The 14,691-nt window shown below is 37.7% G+C and overlaps 1 protein-coding gene and 1 long non-coding RNA gene across 2 annotated transcripts; one reads left to right on the top strand and one right to left on the bottom strand.

Moving 5' to 3' along the window:
• Window positions 1–569: 569 nt before the first annotated feature.
• On the bottom strand, window positions 570–2,192 carry LOC103430447 (uncharacterized). Its single transcript, XR_011579602.1, has 2 exons — window positions 1,697–2,192; window positions 570–1,497 (listed from the first exon to the last, which is right to left on the bottom strand). It is a non-coding gene; the product is annotated as an uncharacterized lncRNA (long non-coding RNA).
• A 6,263-nt stretch (window positions 2,193–8,455) lies between these two features.
• On the top strand, window positions 8,456–11,742 carry LOC103423513 (transcription factor RF2b-like). The gene is made up of 4 exons (XM_008361600.4): window positions 8,456–9,090; window positions 10,017–10,149; window positions 10,375–10,459; window positions 10,915–11,742. The coding sequence occupies exons 1-4, from the start codon at window positions 8,600–8,602 to the stop codon at window positions 11,289–11,291; spliced, it is 1,086 nt and encodes a 361-aa protein (XP_008359822.2). The 5' UTR covers window positions 8,456–8,599; the 3' UTR covers window positions 11,292–11,742.
• The last annotated feature ends 2,949 nt before the right edge of the window (window positions 11,743–14,691 follow it).

Raw genomic sequence — 14,691 nt, 5'->3', positions numbered from 1 at the left:
GATGATTAACTATGTCAGATCAAATGCAGCTCATGAGAAATGCTTATGTTTTCATTAGCTTCCCACTTTTCTAAACTTTTACTATCAGTTTTTCATCAATGCAAAGAGGGAGATTCGAAATGCAGATGTTTTTCAACACCATGAAGAGAATTAACACTAGACCAATATCTGGGTGATTTACATTCTTGTGGTGGAAACTAGAACAAGTACCACTAGATCCATTCTAAAAAGTTTGGGTTGTGATTTGAAATTGAAAATTTTCATGTTACTTACATGTATCTAATATAATCATCATCTTGATCATCAAATAATTATTGTATTTAATACATATATTCACATGAATTATATCTAATTGTCAAATTGTGGTTGTATTAAATACATGTACATATCCAATCCCTAACTTTATATTCCTCAACTAATTGCAAAATAATCAGAGGACCTACATTAGTTTGACAAACTCCATCTTCCTTCTTTTACACATGTAATTAAAGAGTATACATACACAATAGTATTTCCTCAAGATCCTCACATACAACAGAGAAACTTACGAGGATACCACATTATGACAATTTCTGTTAAAATTAAGCATTGTCATTCATTTTAACTTAATCAAATTGCAATATGTGATTAACTTAAAAATACTGTCACAATTGTATCCTCCGGTAAAATCCTTTCCAAATGTCCATATATAAGCATTGCCCTAGCAACTATTCTTAATAAAATACAAAAATATAACATTCTATTAGCTAGCCAGCCTCATCAACAGAGATTGTCGCATCACCTTGTCCACCTGATGATACATTTCCAGCATGTCTAGCACCACCACCATCAACATTTTCGGCCGAATCCAAACTGCCTGCAGCAGGCTGCTCAAGCAACGAATGGCGGCAAATTGGGCACGACGAGTGTGACAAAAACCATGTGTCTATGCACCTGACATGAAATCCATGGCTGCATTTCGGCAGCAGCCTCACTTTCTGCCCATCTGTAAACTCTCCAAGGCAAATTGGACAATCTGTGGAGGGAATATTTTGTCCAGTCCCATATACCACGACGGGAATCTGGCGCAATGTGCGCTTTCTAAGCCCCGTGGCCGCCAACCGCGCTGCCGTCTGGTCTGGTGTCTCAGAAGAGAACCTTCTGCTGCATCTCAGCGCACACCGGACGATTGAGTTTAGTCCCAATGCAAATATCAGAGCGCACAGCAAGGCTGCTAGGATGATGACCATGTTGGTGTCAAAATTGGCATCATTGGCGTATGTATCACGTGCCTTGCTCCCATTGGCTTCATCGGAGTTTGTACCACGTGGTCTGCTCCCATGGGTTGGTGATGCTGGTGGTGTTGTTGGTTGGTCTAGAAGTAGGCGGTGTGGACGGTGGTGATGAAGAGTTACCATTGAGTGATGAATGATGAACTTTTGATGGGTTACTTCAATTCACCAAAATTAAAACAACAGACTTGTAGCTCAGATAGTTAACCGTATTCACTTCATGCACCTGAGGTTTCAAGTTCGTTTTTCACCAATTCAATATCGCTATATCAATTCACTAGGGACGTACTGCTTAATTGGTTGAGAGCATTCAACTCATACAATCCGAGATTCTGAGTTGGATTCCGCTCTCCCCCTAGATATCAGTTCACCAAAACTAAGAGAACCCAATTTCCTCTACTTGAAGAAAAGGTAAAAGAAGGTACCTTTTTGGTGAAGCTAGGCACATAAGCTTGGAGTTTAAGGTCTCCGTGGTTTTTTAGCGCCAAATCGCACGACAAAGGAGACAGAGAGAAGGGATTTGATCTTCCCCATGTACAGCCAAGGCTTTCTCTTATTTTTTGTTCCACTCTCTAGCTAGCTGTGAGAAAGAGAGAGAGATAGAGGCCTTTAGGGTTGCTAGCAATGTCTATAAGGATTGCAATTAGATAAAAGCACTTTCTAGAAAAGCATATATATAGATATTGTGGTGTCGGTGATCATGAGGGAGGAGGTGGTGAATAGTAAAAAAGCTGAAGCTTTTAAGGTAAATAATCACTTTTACTAATAACCCAATAAATTCCTAAGAAGAACAACCCTAAAACTCGGAAAAGACAAGATGAAGATCCAGAACTCAGAGGCTCAAAGAATGAAGCTTGTTCTGCTTTCCTTCATTTCAAGAGAGAGAGAGAGAGAGAGAGAGAGTTTGGTATTTTTCTGCAGATATGTGAGAGTTATATAGAGACCTTTTTGTAATATTTGGATTGTTTGTGGTTGAGGGGATTGCAGATAAGAGGATGCCAAACGAGATAAAGATGGTTGTCCTTTCAAATTCCAGTGTGTGCATTATTGTGGGTAGACATGCAGTGCAAAGGATTTAAGTAGAATCGAGTGGGGAAAAAGGTGGTGCTCTAATTACCCGAATAATGTGAGGTAAATCAAAATTTTAAACAGTATTTGCACATTAAATAATATATCATTAATAGTAAATAAGCACGTTAATTAACGCTCAAATAATAATTCAATCATCAACAATCAAATCATTTGGTTTGTAAATTTGATTTAAAAAATTTAGTTTTCATAACATTACCTGTTACCAAAAATCATTCAACAAAATAAAGTTAAAATGTTGAGAAATGTTATGAAGATTCTCTAAAAAATAAGATTCTTCATGGACAATCGGTTACCTTATATTTTTTTATATAATGTTTTATAATATTAGTATGAAAATTAACATTAAACTGTGAAGTGATAAATAGTCAATAAAGCGTCACACTTTAAGAAAGCTGCCAGCATTTCTCGAAAACGTTTGATTAAGCTCTAATTTACCTCATCCCTCCTTGTCCTAATCTCAATTGTGGCTTCAACAAGAAAGAAGGGCCCTTAATGATTCCAATCACCAATCCTCCTTCCACTTCTTCACTCTTCTCTCTCTTATTGAAAAGTCAAATCATTGTTCCCCAATTTAGATGACATAATTATTAATTAATGATAAATGTCCACATTTGCAATTTGTAAGAGGATTACCAAGATTATAAGAATATTTTTCTCACCACCATAGCTATGATATATGTTTACTATATACTTAATCATCTGTCATGTATTTTTTCATTTAATTCTAGTTAACTTTTACATTAAATATTACTTTTTGAATTTAAAAAAAATAATTAAAATTAAAAAGAAATGACACGTATCAAATGATTAGGTGTATGACGTATGGTAGTGAGCAAAATAAAGCCGGATCCCTTTCCACCTAGTCCAGATTCGGGCTCTTGAAATTTGATCAAACGGCTACAAACAAGGGGCCCTTTAAAAGTAATAATAGTTGTAGCCGTCGAATCAAATTTCAACAGTCCATATTTCGGATTAAATGGATTAGATGGTAAGGGATCCGGAGAGGACCCCCTTCTGTGAGAAAAAATGCTCCCAATATTATACATGTAAAACTTAACCCTCACTTTATCCAAAAAAAATAAGAAAAAGTTAACCCCACTTCGAAATAACTAATATTATTACAATATTATATCTCCGAGAGCGATTGGGGTTTGAAGACATGTAAAATTTAGCCGATGCGTTATAGGACTCAATGTATATTGGATCGTGTATTTCTCAATGAACAATTGTCATTTATGAGATTTAAACTCAATATTTCATTCAATAAATAAAGACTAAATGAGTAATTGTGGGTAGCTCGTGTTTTACCCTAAGACTATCTCTAACCCTTGGGTTAAAACCTAAAATTTTTAGCCCAGAAAATTTAGGTTTTAACCTAGAAACAGTTTTTTTTTTACTCCAACCATTATGAGTTAAAGTTGTAGCCCCATATTATTAAAGAATAAATTTAGACTAATTTTTTTTTTCTTAAAGTAGCTTTTTAAAAAGAAAAAAAAAATGTATACTATTGTAATTTAATTTTATAAAAATTTTAGATTCCGATAAATATTGAAAAATCACTAACCGACACCATGAAACTCGTGAAACACTATGTGTCACATCCCGGCCCGGGGCGGACCACTTCCCGGGCTCATTCCACCACCGTAGGACGATATTATCCGCTTTGGGCCCCGACTACGCCCTCACGGTTTTGTTTATAGGAATTCACACGAGAACTTCCCAGTGGGTCACCCATCATGGGATTGCTCTCGCGCGCTATTCGCTTAACTTCGAAGTTCCGACAGAACCCGAAGCCAGTGAACGTCCGGTTGATTCATTATGTCATCTGTTATATTGATGCATCCATATTCTGTATTGACTTTATGGCATGACATGATTTCTGGATTTTGATATAGATTAATGATTTGAGATATGAGGTTTTTTTTTATACTATTATGTTATTTTCTGGGAAAAGTATACAGATTTTACAGAGAGGGGTTATAATTATTTTTGGCGAAGTGTTTTTGAAAAGCTTTGGTTTTATTGACCCACTCAATTTTGTTTTTCGCCTCTCCAGGTTCTAGTTAGCAAAGCTTTGGTGGCCACGAGGAACCCAACGGCGTTCTGACAGAATTCACAAATGTAGGACTCACCCTCGGGGGTTTCCATTTTAGTAATTGTATTTTAAAAGCTTCCGAACTGTGTAAATGGTTACGTCACTCTCACGTGACGGCCAGCATGCCCTCCTTTGGGACGGGGTGTGTCACTATGAAAGAATATGAAACACATAAAAGAATTTTTTAATTATTTTAGCCATTGGATTTAAATTTTGACCATTAGATTTTTTTTTACTGTTGGATTTCATCAAATTAGATCTTAACCGTTAAATTTAATGAATATATAAATATAAAACTAAAAAAAATATACATATATGGTATGTCAGCCCCACTAACTCAAGGGCGAATCCTGGGCTAAATATGACTCAGAAATGAGTTTTGAGTTTTAACTTATATTTGCCCTAAGAGTTTGAGCAAGTTGAGATAAATTTAGAATATAAAATTTAAGTTTTACTCTAAAAGTTTTAGAGTATGTCTAATAAAACGTGAAGATTTCGAACCTAAATTGTAGGCATTGACACATGAACATGCAAAAATTCTAATTGTCAGCAAATCATGGAATTTGACCAAGTAATTGTGACTATGAGAAACGTTACAAATATCCTCTTAAAAGTGAGATTTTTCATTTAGTACTACGGTCTAATGATATTCTTATTTACTTGTAAGTGAGAGAAATGAATTTGAACCACATTATTGTTAGCCTATTATGAGGTTTAGCTCACTCATCATCCTTTTAGTATATATAATATTATTTGTTAACAAAATGATATTCTTTATATATTATTTATCACTTTATATTTTAACATAATATTTTATAATATTATTATAAAAAATTAATGTAAAACTGTAAATTGACAGAAACCCAATAAAAGTAACTTTGAGAGAGCTTCGTCGGTATTTCCCATGTCTCTATACTAATTGGAAATCATATAAAATTCAACATTAATCACTCTCTTGACAATTACATGTTTATACCGTCCAGATACCTGTGAGTTGTGAGTGCGTGATCATGAGTAGGGCACGTGAGAAGCACGTGATCATTCATTCTGGAGATCAGATGACTGGGGGCGTTGATGGGTCCACACATGTCTAGTCCAAGTGTCCCAATGGGCCCTCAAAATTCAAGGGATAAACACACGTTACGCTTGGATTGAGTAAACCCATACAAGTTCCATCAAGATCCATGTACAATTGTTAAAAAAATTGAATGGCCTACCGACTTTGCTAGCCTCCGCAGGTCTTCAACACCTTAATTGATTAGGTGAACATGTGGAGCAGCTTCAACCGATCATACTAGCTAACTTCTCAAGCATGAAATAAGAATGTCTAATCACGTGATTCGAACAATAGTCCTCACAAAAATACGAGATTCTTTGTATTTTGATTTCATTTAATTGCACGCCGATTTTGTTGATGTAAGAACGATCCTAATAAAGTCTATCAAAACGTCTCTCCTCACACGTTAACGTTTGTTTGTATCTATTATGAATTCTAGTCAGTGGCAGATTCAAGCAATATGTGAACCATGGGATCCTAGTGTTAATGATTCAAGTTTTTTAGATAGAAATAGAGAGTGAGGCGCTCAAACTTTATTTTTCAATTTATTTTACTGAGTCATTTCTTTTGACACTTGGTAAGCCTGTTATTGTCAGCCAAAACATGTTGCACAATGTCAACATATATTGACATATGCTGAAACAACTTGATGAGCGATGTAGAGATTCGAGAGGTTTTGTTGACACAATTTGTCTAGATATACCTAACATATATTATATCAAACACTTAGTGCACACAAAAAAGACCTGACTAAACATTTAGAGGATCTATTGCAGATCTTCACATGTATATATCTCGGACTCTGAGTAGTCCTAGGATCACTTTAGTCTCAATGTCCATCCGCCTCTAATTATAACGTTATTTGACGACAAAAATAGCCGTCTTTGATTCTAACGTCATTTGACGAGAAAAATAGAGAAACATATGAAAGTGGCTTATAAAAGAAACCCAAAGGGTTGTGATTTTCACACACCCTTAACTACTTTTCCCACATCCCTTCCTATTTTTTTAGTACTTAATTGGTATCCTACTATTTAATCTTCCATATATACCCCTCCCTATTTCATCTTTCATTAATTACCATAAAAAAGTGGGAAGGGTATATATGGAAGATTAAATAGTATGATACCAATTAACTATTAAAAAATAGGAATGAGTGTGAGAAAAATAGTTAAGGATGTGTGAAAATTACAATCCCAAACCGAAATAGTTGTTTAGACCTAGATGTTTGCCTGCACCTAAAGACAAGCTAACGTGTAAATTTGAGACTTTGAAACATTTATACTTTGGTTATGTAGGAGCCTACTCAAAAAAGCCTCATTGTTGTAGTAGAAGTACTGCCAGTATCACGATCGCTTGTCGCATGCTATCCCCCAAGCCTCTCTCGCTTCCAACCAAACCTTTCGAGTTTTATGACAACTTTTTCACATCAAATTTTCTGACAATTTGAATCAATTTAAACAATCCGACCTTGATGGTAATCAGACCGCATGTTGCACAATATCAACATATATTGACATATGTTGAAACAATCTGATGAGTAATATAGATATTCGAGAGGTTTTGTTGAGTCTTGTCGACATAACTTGTATAGATATGTCTAACATATATTATATGAAACACTTAGTGCACGCAAAAAGAACCTGACTAAACATTCAGAGGATCTGTTGAAGGTCTTCACATGTATATATCTCGGACTCAGAGTAGTCCTGGGATCACTCTAGCCTCAATGTCGATCGGCTTTTAATTAGACCATCTCCAACCCTTGGCCTAACCGACACCATGAAACTCGTTAAACACTACGAAAAAAATATGAAACAAATAAAAGATTTTTTTTAATTACTTTAGCTTTTAGATTTAAGTTTGGATCGTTAATTTTTTTTTACTGTTGAATTTCATCAATACAGATCTTAACCGTTGGATTCACTGTATTTATAAATATAAAACTAAATAAAATATACATATATAGTGGACCAGCCCCACTAATCCTGGGCTAAATCCTGAGCTAAATTTGGCTTCCATTTGAGTTTTAAGTTTTAGACCACATTTTAGCATTAGGTTGGGTTGAGTTTTGAGGGGGAATAAAAGTGGAAATTTGAGTTTTAGCCCAAGGTTGGATAAGGTCCTATAACGTCATTTGACGAGAAAAATAGAGAAACATATGAAAGTGGCTGATAAAAGAAGCCCAAATAGTTGTTTGGACCTAGGTGTTTGCCTGCATCTAAGACAACCTAACGTGTAAAATGGAGACTTTGAAACATTTGTACCTTGGTTATGTGGGAGCCTACTCAAAAAACCCTCATTGTTGTAGTACAAGTACTACTAGTATCACTATCGCTTGTCGCATGCTTTCCCCCAAGCCTCTTACTTCCAACCAAACCTTTCGAATTCTATGACTATTTTGTTCACATCAAATTTAAACAATCCGCCCTTGATGGTGATCAGACCGCATGTCTTTTTTTTTTTTTAATGTTGTGCTAATTTTTATATTCAAGTTAGTTTTTTGCGATCTACTATCTTATATTGATATATGTGAAAATATTGATATTGATGTCGATATCGATATCAGTTGCCTTCAGTAGAAATTATGAAAAATTGTAATGGAGTGCATACATGAACTCATTTAAATTTAGAATTTCTATAATGAATTGGTAATTATCATCGATATTAATTGATTTTCTTATATTTTTACCTATACATAGAGTGAAGTTTACATTTCATCTTTTCTTCCCACACCTTTTCATATAGATCTTTAATTTTTCGAATATTTCGACATAAATATTGATAATTTGATTAATATTTTGAACCCTTGGCGTAACGCACGAGCCTTAACTTAAAGCATGCTTTGGGTTTGGTGACATTTAGAATCCATTGGGCTACAATCATAAATGTACAATCTTGAACCTTTAAGCCCAAGCCACATGACAACGACGCCGTTTCATTCGTTTCTCAGTTTCGCTCCGAAATGTCCCTCCAACTTGATCTCGAGTGAAGAACACTCACTGTCAACACATCTAGTACGGTCGCGAGGAGAGAGAGAGAGAGAAGAGAGAGAAAGAGAGCTGAGCTCCAGACTCGTAAAAAATGCAAGATCCGGTCAACCCGAAACCGGATCCGAGCTCCAGCTCTCAGGACTCTCAGCGCCCACGCATGGCGCCGCCGTTTCAGGACGCCACTCCGAGCCTTCCTTTCCGGGGCTCCTACCACCGTCGAGCCCAATCCGAGGTCCATTTCCGGATCCCCGACGACCTGGATCTGCTCCAGGACCCGTTCGACGGCCCGTCCGGCAGATTCGAGGAGCTGGGGGGCTCCGAGGAAGATATCTTCGGCACCTACATGGACATGGAGAAGCTCGGATCCAAACTCGACGACGGGCCCTCCGACCTGAAACCCGAGAATGCCGGCGGTTCCCTGCAGTCGGAGGGCGGCGGGTTTGGTGGAGATATGAGCGCGAGGCCGAGACATCGTCATAGCAACTCCGTGGACGCGTCTTTGGATAGCATAGAGGCTAAGAAGGCCATGGCTCCCGATAAGCTGGCCGAGCTCTGGACCGTCGATCCCAAACGAGCTAAGAGGTATTTCTTCAATCTGTTTCGATTGAAATTGTGTTTCTTTGACTTTAGTTGTTCCTTCTTTCTTGTTTTAGTTGGATATAATCAGCTTAGAAACAATTAGTATAATAAAGAACAAATCTTTGGAGGGATTTGTGATTGTTAAAACCCGATGAATGAAGCTAGTAAGAAAGAAATAACTAATCCAGATGCCGAAACACCATAATCTGCATTTTGCGGAAATCATTTTCCTAATTATAAGTTGAAGGACATTCACCTCTCCCAGACCCTGCGTAAAGTGGGAGCCTTGTGCATTGGGTACGACCATAAGTTGAAGAATCATTCTTTATCAACAATGCTGAGGAAGCATTGTGAATTTATGATCTTTCTTAACCGAGCTGCTCGACAACCATTTATGAGCGGGTTGTTCCTAGTGGAAAAAACAACGGTTACTCTAGATTCGCTCAAAGATAATGCTTTTCATGGTTCCGAAATTTACCAACAAATGGCCAACATAATTTTCAAAGATTTAAGGATGTTTAGTGGAACATTATGGTTTTCATGTCTTGTAACAACTCGAGAAACCTAGATTTGAAGTACAAAGAGACAAAGAGCCGAGGAAATTCTCTCTCAAATACATCCGGAAAAGGGCAATTCTCAAAATAAATGATTAGTGTTATCCTAATATTTGTCAAAGGCTTTAAGCATGTAAGTTATTATTAGGATTTTGATTACCATCCAGAAGCTTAAAATATTGTTTGTATCGGGGTTGAAATACTTCACACTTGGATCTTCATTATACAGCTTAGCATAGAGCATGTATCTCGATAAAGTACTCAACTAGATACACACATATCTATAACATATGGATAATTGTAAAGTTAATTATTAGAGTGAAGTTCATGGTTGTGTTTTAAAAAAAAATGTACATCATGTACATATTGTTCCAGGATTTTGGCAAATCGGCAGTCTGCAGCTCGGTCAAAAGAGAGGAAGGCCCGGTACATATCAGAACTTGAAAGAAAAGTTCAGACGCTACAAACAGAAGCTACTACTCTATCAGCACAGCTCACTTTGTTCCAGGTTTGTACGGAAATGCTCATATGGCTTGTCTTATCTAGTAATGTAGTTCATAAAAATACAGTTGAGTGGCATGCATTAGCTTCATGCCACCTCCAAGAGATTATTTTGACGTTTTACAGGACTTGTAGTTAGGAGTTTTTGACGTTGTACTCAGTACCCGCATATTGCTTGTTCTCACCTACTGCTCTCTGAGAGATTTATTTGTTTCCTTGTGTTATTTTCTAGAGAGACACATCGGGCTTATCTTCTGAGAACACAGAGCTTAAGCTTCGGGTGCAAGCTATGGAACAACAAGCTCAATTACGTGATGGTATGTGTCATCCACCCAGTTTTGCAATTGTTGTCACTTTTCACTGTAGATCTCAGTTCCAGGCTCCATTTATTGTTTTACTTGTTATGCATGTGTACAATGGATCATCATCTGGATATTGGTCTAAGGTGGTTCGGTGCTATATTTGTGGTTAATACCAGTTAAGATGCGTTAAGTCGATTGCTAGCCCATATTTAGAAAATACTAGTATAGCACCCTCCTCTTTGAGTCTGAGGTATCGAAAATTTAAAAGCTCTACCTTTGGGTCTGTTGTACTCTTAACCAATTCACTGGTTTACTATTTTGTTCTTGGTTATCTCCTTTGGGTTGAATCGGGTAACTGTACTTAAAACTGTGCGAGTATCTTTTCCATTTCCGTAAACTAAGTTTTCCCCAATAGTACTATGGTAATTGCTAACCGTCGATACTCTTGTTGTACTGTTCCCATAATACAGCTCTCAATGATGCACTGAAGAAAGAACTTGAGAGGCTCAAGGTTGCAACTGGAGAACAATTAACACACATTGATTCATACAATCTGGGAATGCACCATTTTCCATATTCGCAGTCCCCCTTCTTTCCCAGTCAGTCACAGACCGGGTCACGGGATTCCCAGAACATTCACATGCCACAGTTCCATCAATTCCAGCCTAATATGTCAGCTCCCCATCAACCTATGCTTGGATCATCCCTGTCACATGCCTGCTTAGATATGTCACAGCAGGATCCTATTGGCCGATTTCAGGGGCTTGACATCAATAACAGAGGTTCTCATCTAGTAAGGCCTGAAGGGCCCTCAATATCTGCCGGCGAAAGTAACAGAAGATTTTAAAACCTAATCTACCTCAGGTCCACCTTATTTGTTGGATTGTTCATAGACTGACCTCAGCCAAAGGTATGGTTTAAACTTCTTTTACTGGACTTTGATTCTTTGAATTGATTGCTCCCAAAAATTTTGGTAGCTGCTTTAGGCCGTAAGTTGTTCATGAATGCTTATTGAATTCCAAATTCATTCGTTCGGGCTGCTCATGTGGGAATAGAGTGTTGTTCCCACTTCCCGGTGATTTTAAGAGATGCGGCTCTTCATGCTGGGGATCCCCCTTCCCCCATGTATTCTCCTCGTTTGTAACCATAGATAATTTGACATGCTGTGGAAATCTGTGTTGTGTTGTTCATCCGTTGTCGCTCTCAAATTATATTAACTTGCTTTTGATGTAACAACAATTGATGTTTGTTTTAGCTTCTTCCCTTCCTGGTGAGAAATGCAGTCTGATTTTTAACCACCGATCTATCTTATAACGCTATGAAACATTAGCCTGACTCGAACAATTGTTAATTTTACTTTTCTTACTCACGAATTCTGTGTTGGGTTTTGAACTCCCACAGCCCATGGCTTTGTCGAAATTGTGGAAGGATCCACTCCCACCCGTTTTTTGGGTGCAAGGGACCAACGGGTATATGTGGCCAATGGTCCTTCCCTTGCCTTTCCACTCCCACCCTTTTTTTGGGTGCAGGATCGATTGGAATCGCTAGAGTTCGGCTAAGTCATAGACAAAATCGATGATTGCAATGGCGAAAAAGGAGGCGGCCTTTGCAATAGTAGGCTAGCAGCGGCGCGTTTGGGGTTTTGTGGTGAGATGAGAAGGAGAGAGCGACGGAGGGAGAGATTTGCAACGTCATGTTACTTTTGCTCCGAGAGGACTTGCTTCTAAGAATTTGATCTTTGAATCTCTTTCGGCACATGAAAAAGAAGTATCACTAGCCCAAGACCTATATCAACATCGTTTTATATAACATAAAAGGCAGAGGTTTTATGACACCAGACACAGGTAACATGTCACTAGGTTTGCAATGGCCTACACTACAAGATATCCACTAAATTCACATGCCTGGTGTTGGATGAGACCTTGTAGTTTGAACAATCTTTGCCCTAAATTGGAAGGTGGCAATACATGTGGGACTAGTTGTCGCTGCTACAACAGACCATGTTATTAACTACCCTAAAAATTTGACCACTCAAATCCTTCTTGCCAATGACCAAATGGGTCCATTACCTTTGTTTTGGGATTTCAGTTTCATGCAATTGGGATTGTTCATAGGTGGGCGACTAAATTAGGTAGACAACCCCAAGTGAAGGGCACTTGCATGGGTCCTCCACGCTCGACATTTGGACAACATCCACATGCCTTTTTGTGGACCTCAATTTGAGCTCTTTCTACCTTTGTTCAAAAGAGAAAACGAGGATAAAAGATATATAAATTGTTAAAAGACGGTGTTATTGACACTTTAAAAGAATCATTATGTAGCAATTCGACTACTTGAGTAAGATATTTTTTTTTGGGAAATTTTATTTAAACCCATCTAACCTATTTATACACCCAACTTACTCTTTGCACCCATTTAATTTTTAACTAAACTATTAATATCTCTTTAAACCCAAATTTAATACCTAATATACCCCCATAAACTCAATTCAATCCACAAGATAATATATGTATGCATTTAGATTCAAAAACCTTTTTAATACAAAAAAAAAAAAGTAAATAGACTTGGGAACTCCTCCTCGGCCACTTTATTTTCTCGTAGAAGCTCATAAGCAGCATAGCTCACTTCATGACTACCTTCTCTTTTCACTGCACTCATGCAAAAACATGAATCCCACGAGCTTCTAAATTTTCCTTGAATGATGACTAGTTTTCATATGCATCTGGAAGGTCCATTTTGTTAAATGTAACTACATAAGGCTTTTCAACAATTTCAAGGCTAAACAGTTCCTACTCCAGACGAACTGCATCAAACTCAAATTCTGGCATGTGAAGAGCCATCTACAACATGCATCTGACATTTCTAGAAAGATGAAGATTTTTTCAATAACGATGGTCTTGATAAAGAATAAAACAACCACGAGGATTCAACCACATGACTCTGCCTGCAAGGATGAACGCAACTACATGCCCTTTACAAGTGTATTCTTCATACACGAAGGAACTTTAAAGGGCGATGGGAGAGAGAGAAAAAAACAACTAAATATCATTCTTTATTTTTAGTTTCTATTGTGCGTGCCCTTCCTTATGCGTTTTTTTACATCTCTCCCACCACCCTTCATTGATTCTTCAACAGATGTAAGATTGAAATCGAAGAAGAAGACTAAGAAGATGGAGAGAAAATGGGGTTTTGGGTTTATTGATAAATTTGAGTTTTATTATTAATTTCATTTTGTATTTAATAGTAATTATGCAATAAGATAAAATAGACAATTAACATTCAAAATTTTAAGTTAGGTGTAAAAAGAGGTTGCATAAGTATAAATAAAATTTCCCTTTTTTTGTGTTTTTCAAAAAATAGAGTGCAAGAGAACATATTTAGGTGTCGGTAACAAATGCAGGAACATCATGAACATCAATACAATGCAATGGTACTTCGGATTCTCGATCGAGAACAACTTTGTTCAAACTCCATGACCACAAAACCCGATACACATTTTATATGTTTACTATGTATTTTTCTCTTACGACATTTCGATTGGTTAAAATTGAAGCCACAAACTTTGACTTTGCACCGAATTCGTGTAGCATCACTCACTTTGGACCGTTGTCATTTTTTTCACTTATTTACAAAAATTCCAAAATAATAAAAATAAAATAATGATCATGATTATAAAATGTATATTCCATGAAGGGCAAACGAGCAAGCCGATGCGCTCCACAGTTTGCTTGCCAGCGGACATGGGAAGCAAAAGCTTCAGCAACCTATTACAGTAAACACTTAAGCATCGTTTGACAGCTCGGACTGTACTAATTATTTTTGTCGGATATGATAAATAGTGTAACATCCCACATCGCCCAGGGGAGTGATCCTTAAATGCAAATTCCCATCCCTACCTAGCACGAGGCCTTTTGGGAGCTCACTGGCTTCGGGTTCCGTAGGAACTCCGAAGTTAAGCGAGAAGGAGGCCAGAGCACTCCCATGATGGGTGACCCACTGGGAAGTTGCTCGTGAGTTCCCAAAAACAAAACCGTGAGGGCGTGGTCGGGGCCCAAAGCGGACAATATCGTGCTACGGTGGTGGAACGGGCCCGGGAAGTGGTCCGCCCCGGGCCGGGATGTGACAATTTGGTATCAGAGCCTAACCCTGGCCGTGGTGTGCCGACGAGGACGTCGGGCCCCTAAGGGGGGTGGATTGTAACATCCCACATCGCCCAGGGGAGTGATCCTTAAATGCAAATTCCCATC

Source organism: Malus domestica, chromosome 01 (genome assembly GCF_042453785.1).
Source record: "Malus domestica chromosome 01, GDT2T_hap1".
NCBI lineage: Eukaryota > Viridiplantae > Streptophyta > Magnoliopsida > Rosales > Rosaceae > Malus > Malus domestica.
The sequence above is the reverse complement of the archived record's forward strand: the minus strand, read 5'-3'. Positions and strand labels throughout refer to the sequence as shown.

What these genes read in the sequence shown, in the direction of transcription:
- LOC103423513 (XM_008361600.4), top strand. Translation starts at nt 8,600, where the DNA reads ATGCAAGATCCGGTCAACCCGAAACCGGATCCGAGCTCCAGCTCTCAG. An exon ending in CACAGCTCACTTTGTTCCAG is followed by an intron (nt 10,150 to 10,374) that starts GTTTGTACGGAA and finishes GTTATTTTCTAG; the next exon opens with AGAGACACATCGGGCTTATC. An exon ending in ACAAGCTCAATTACGTGATG is followed by an intron (nt 10,460 to 10,914) that starts GTATGTGTCATC and finishes CCCATAATACAG; the next exon opens with CTCTCAATGATGCACTGAAG.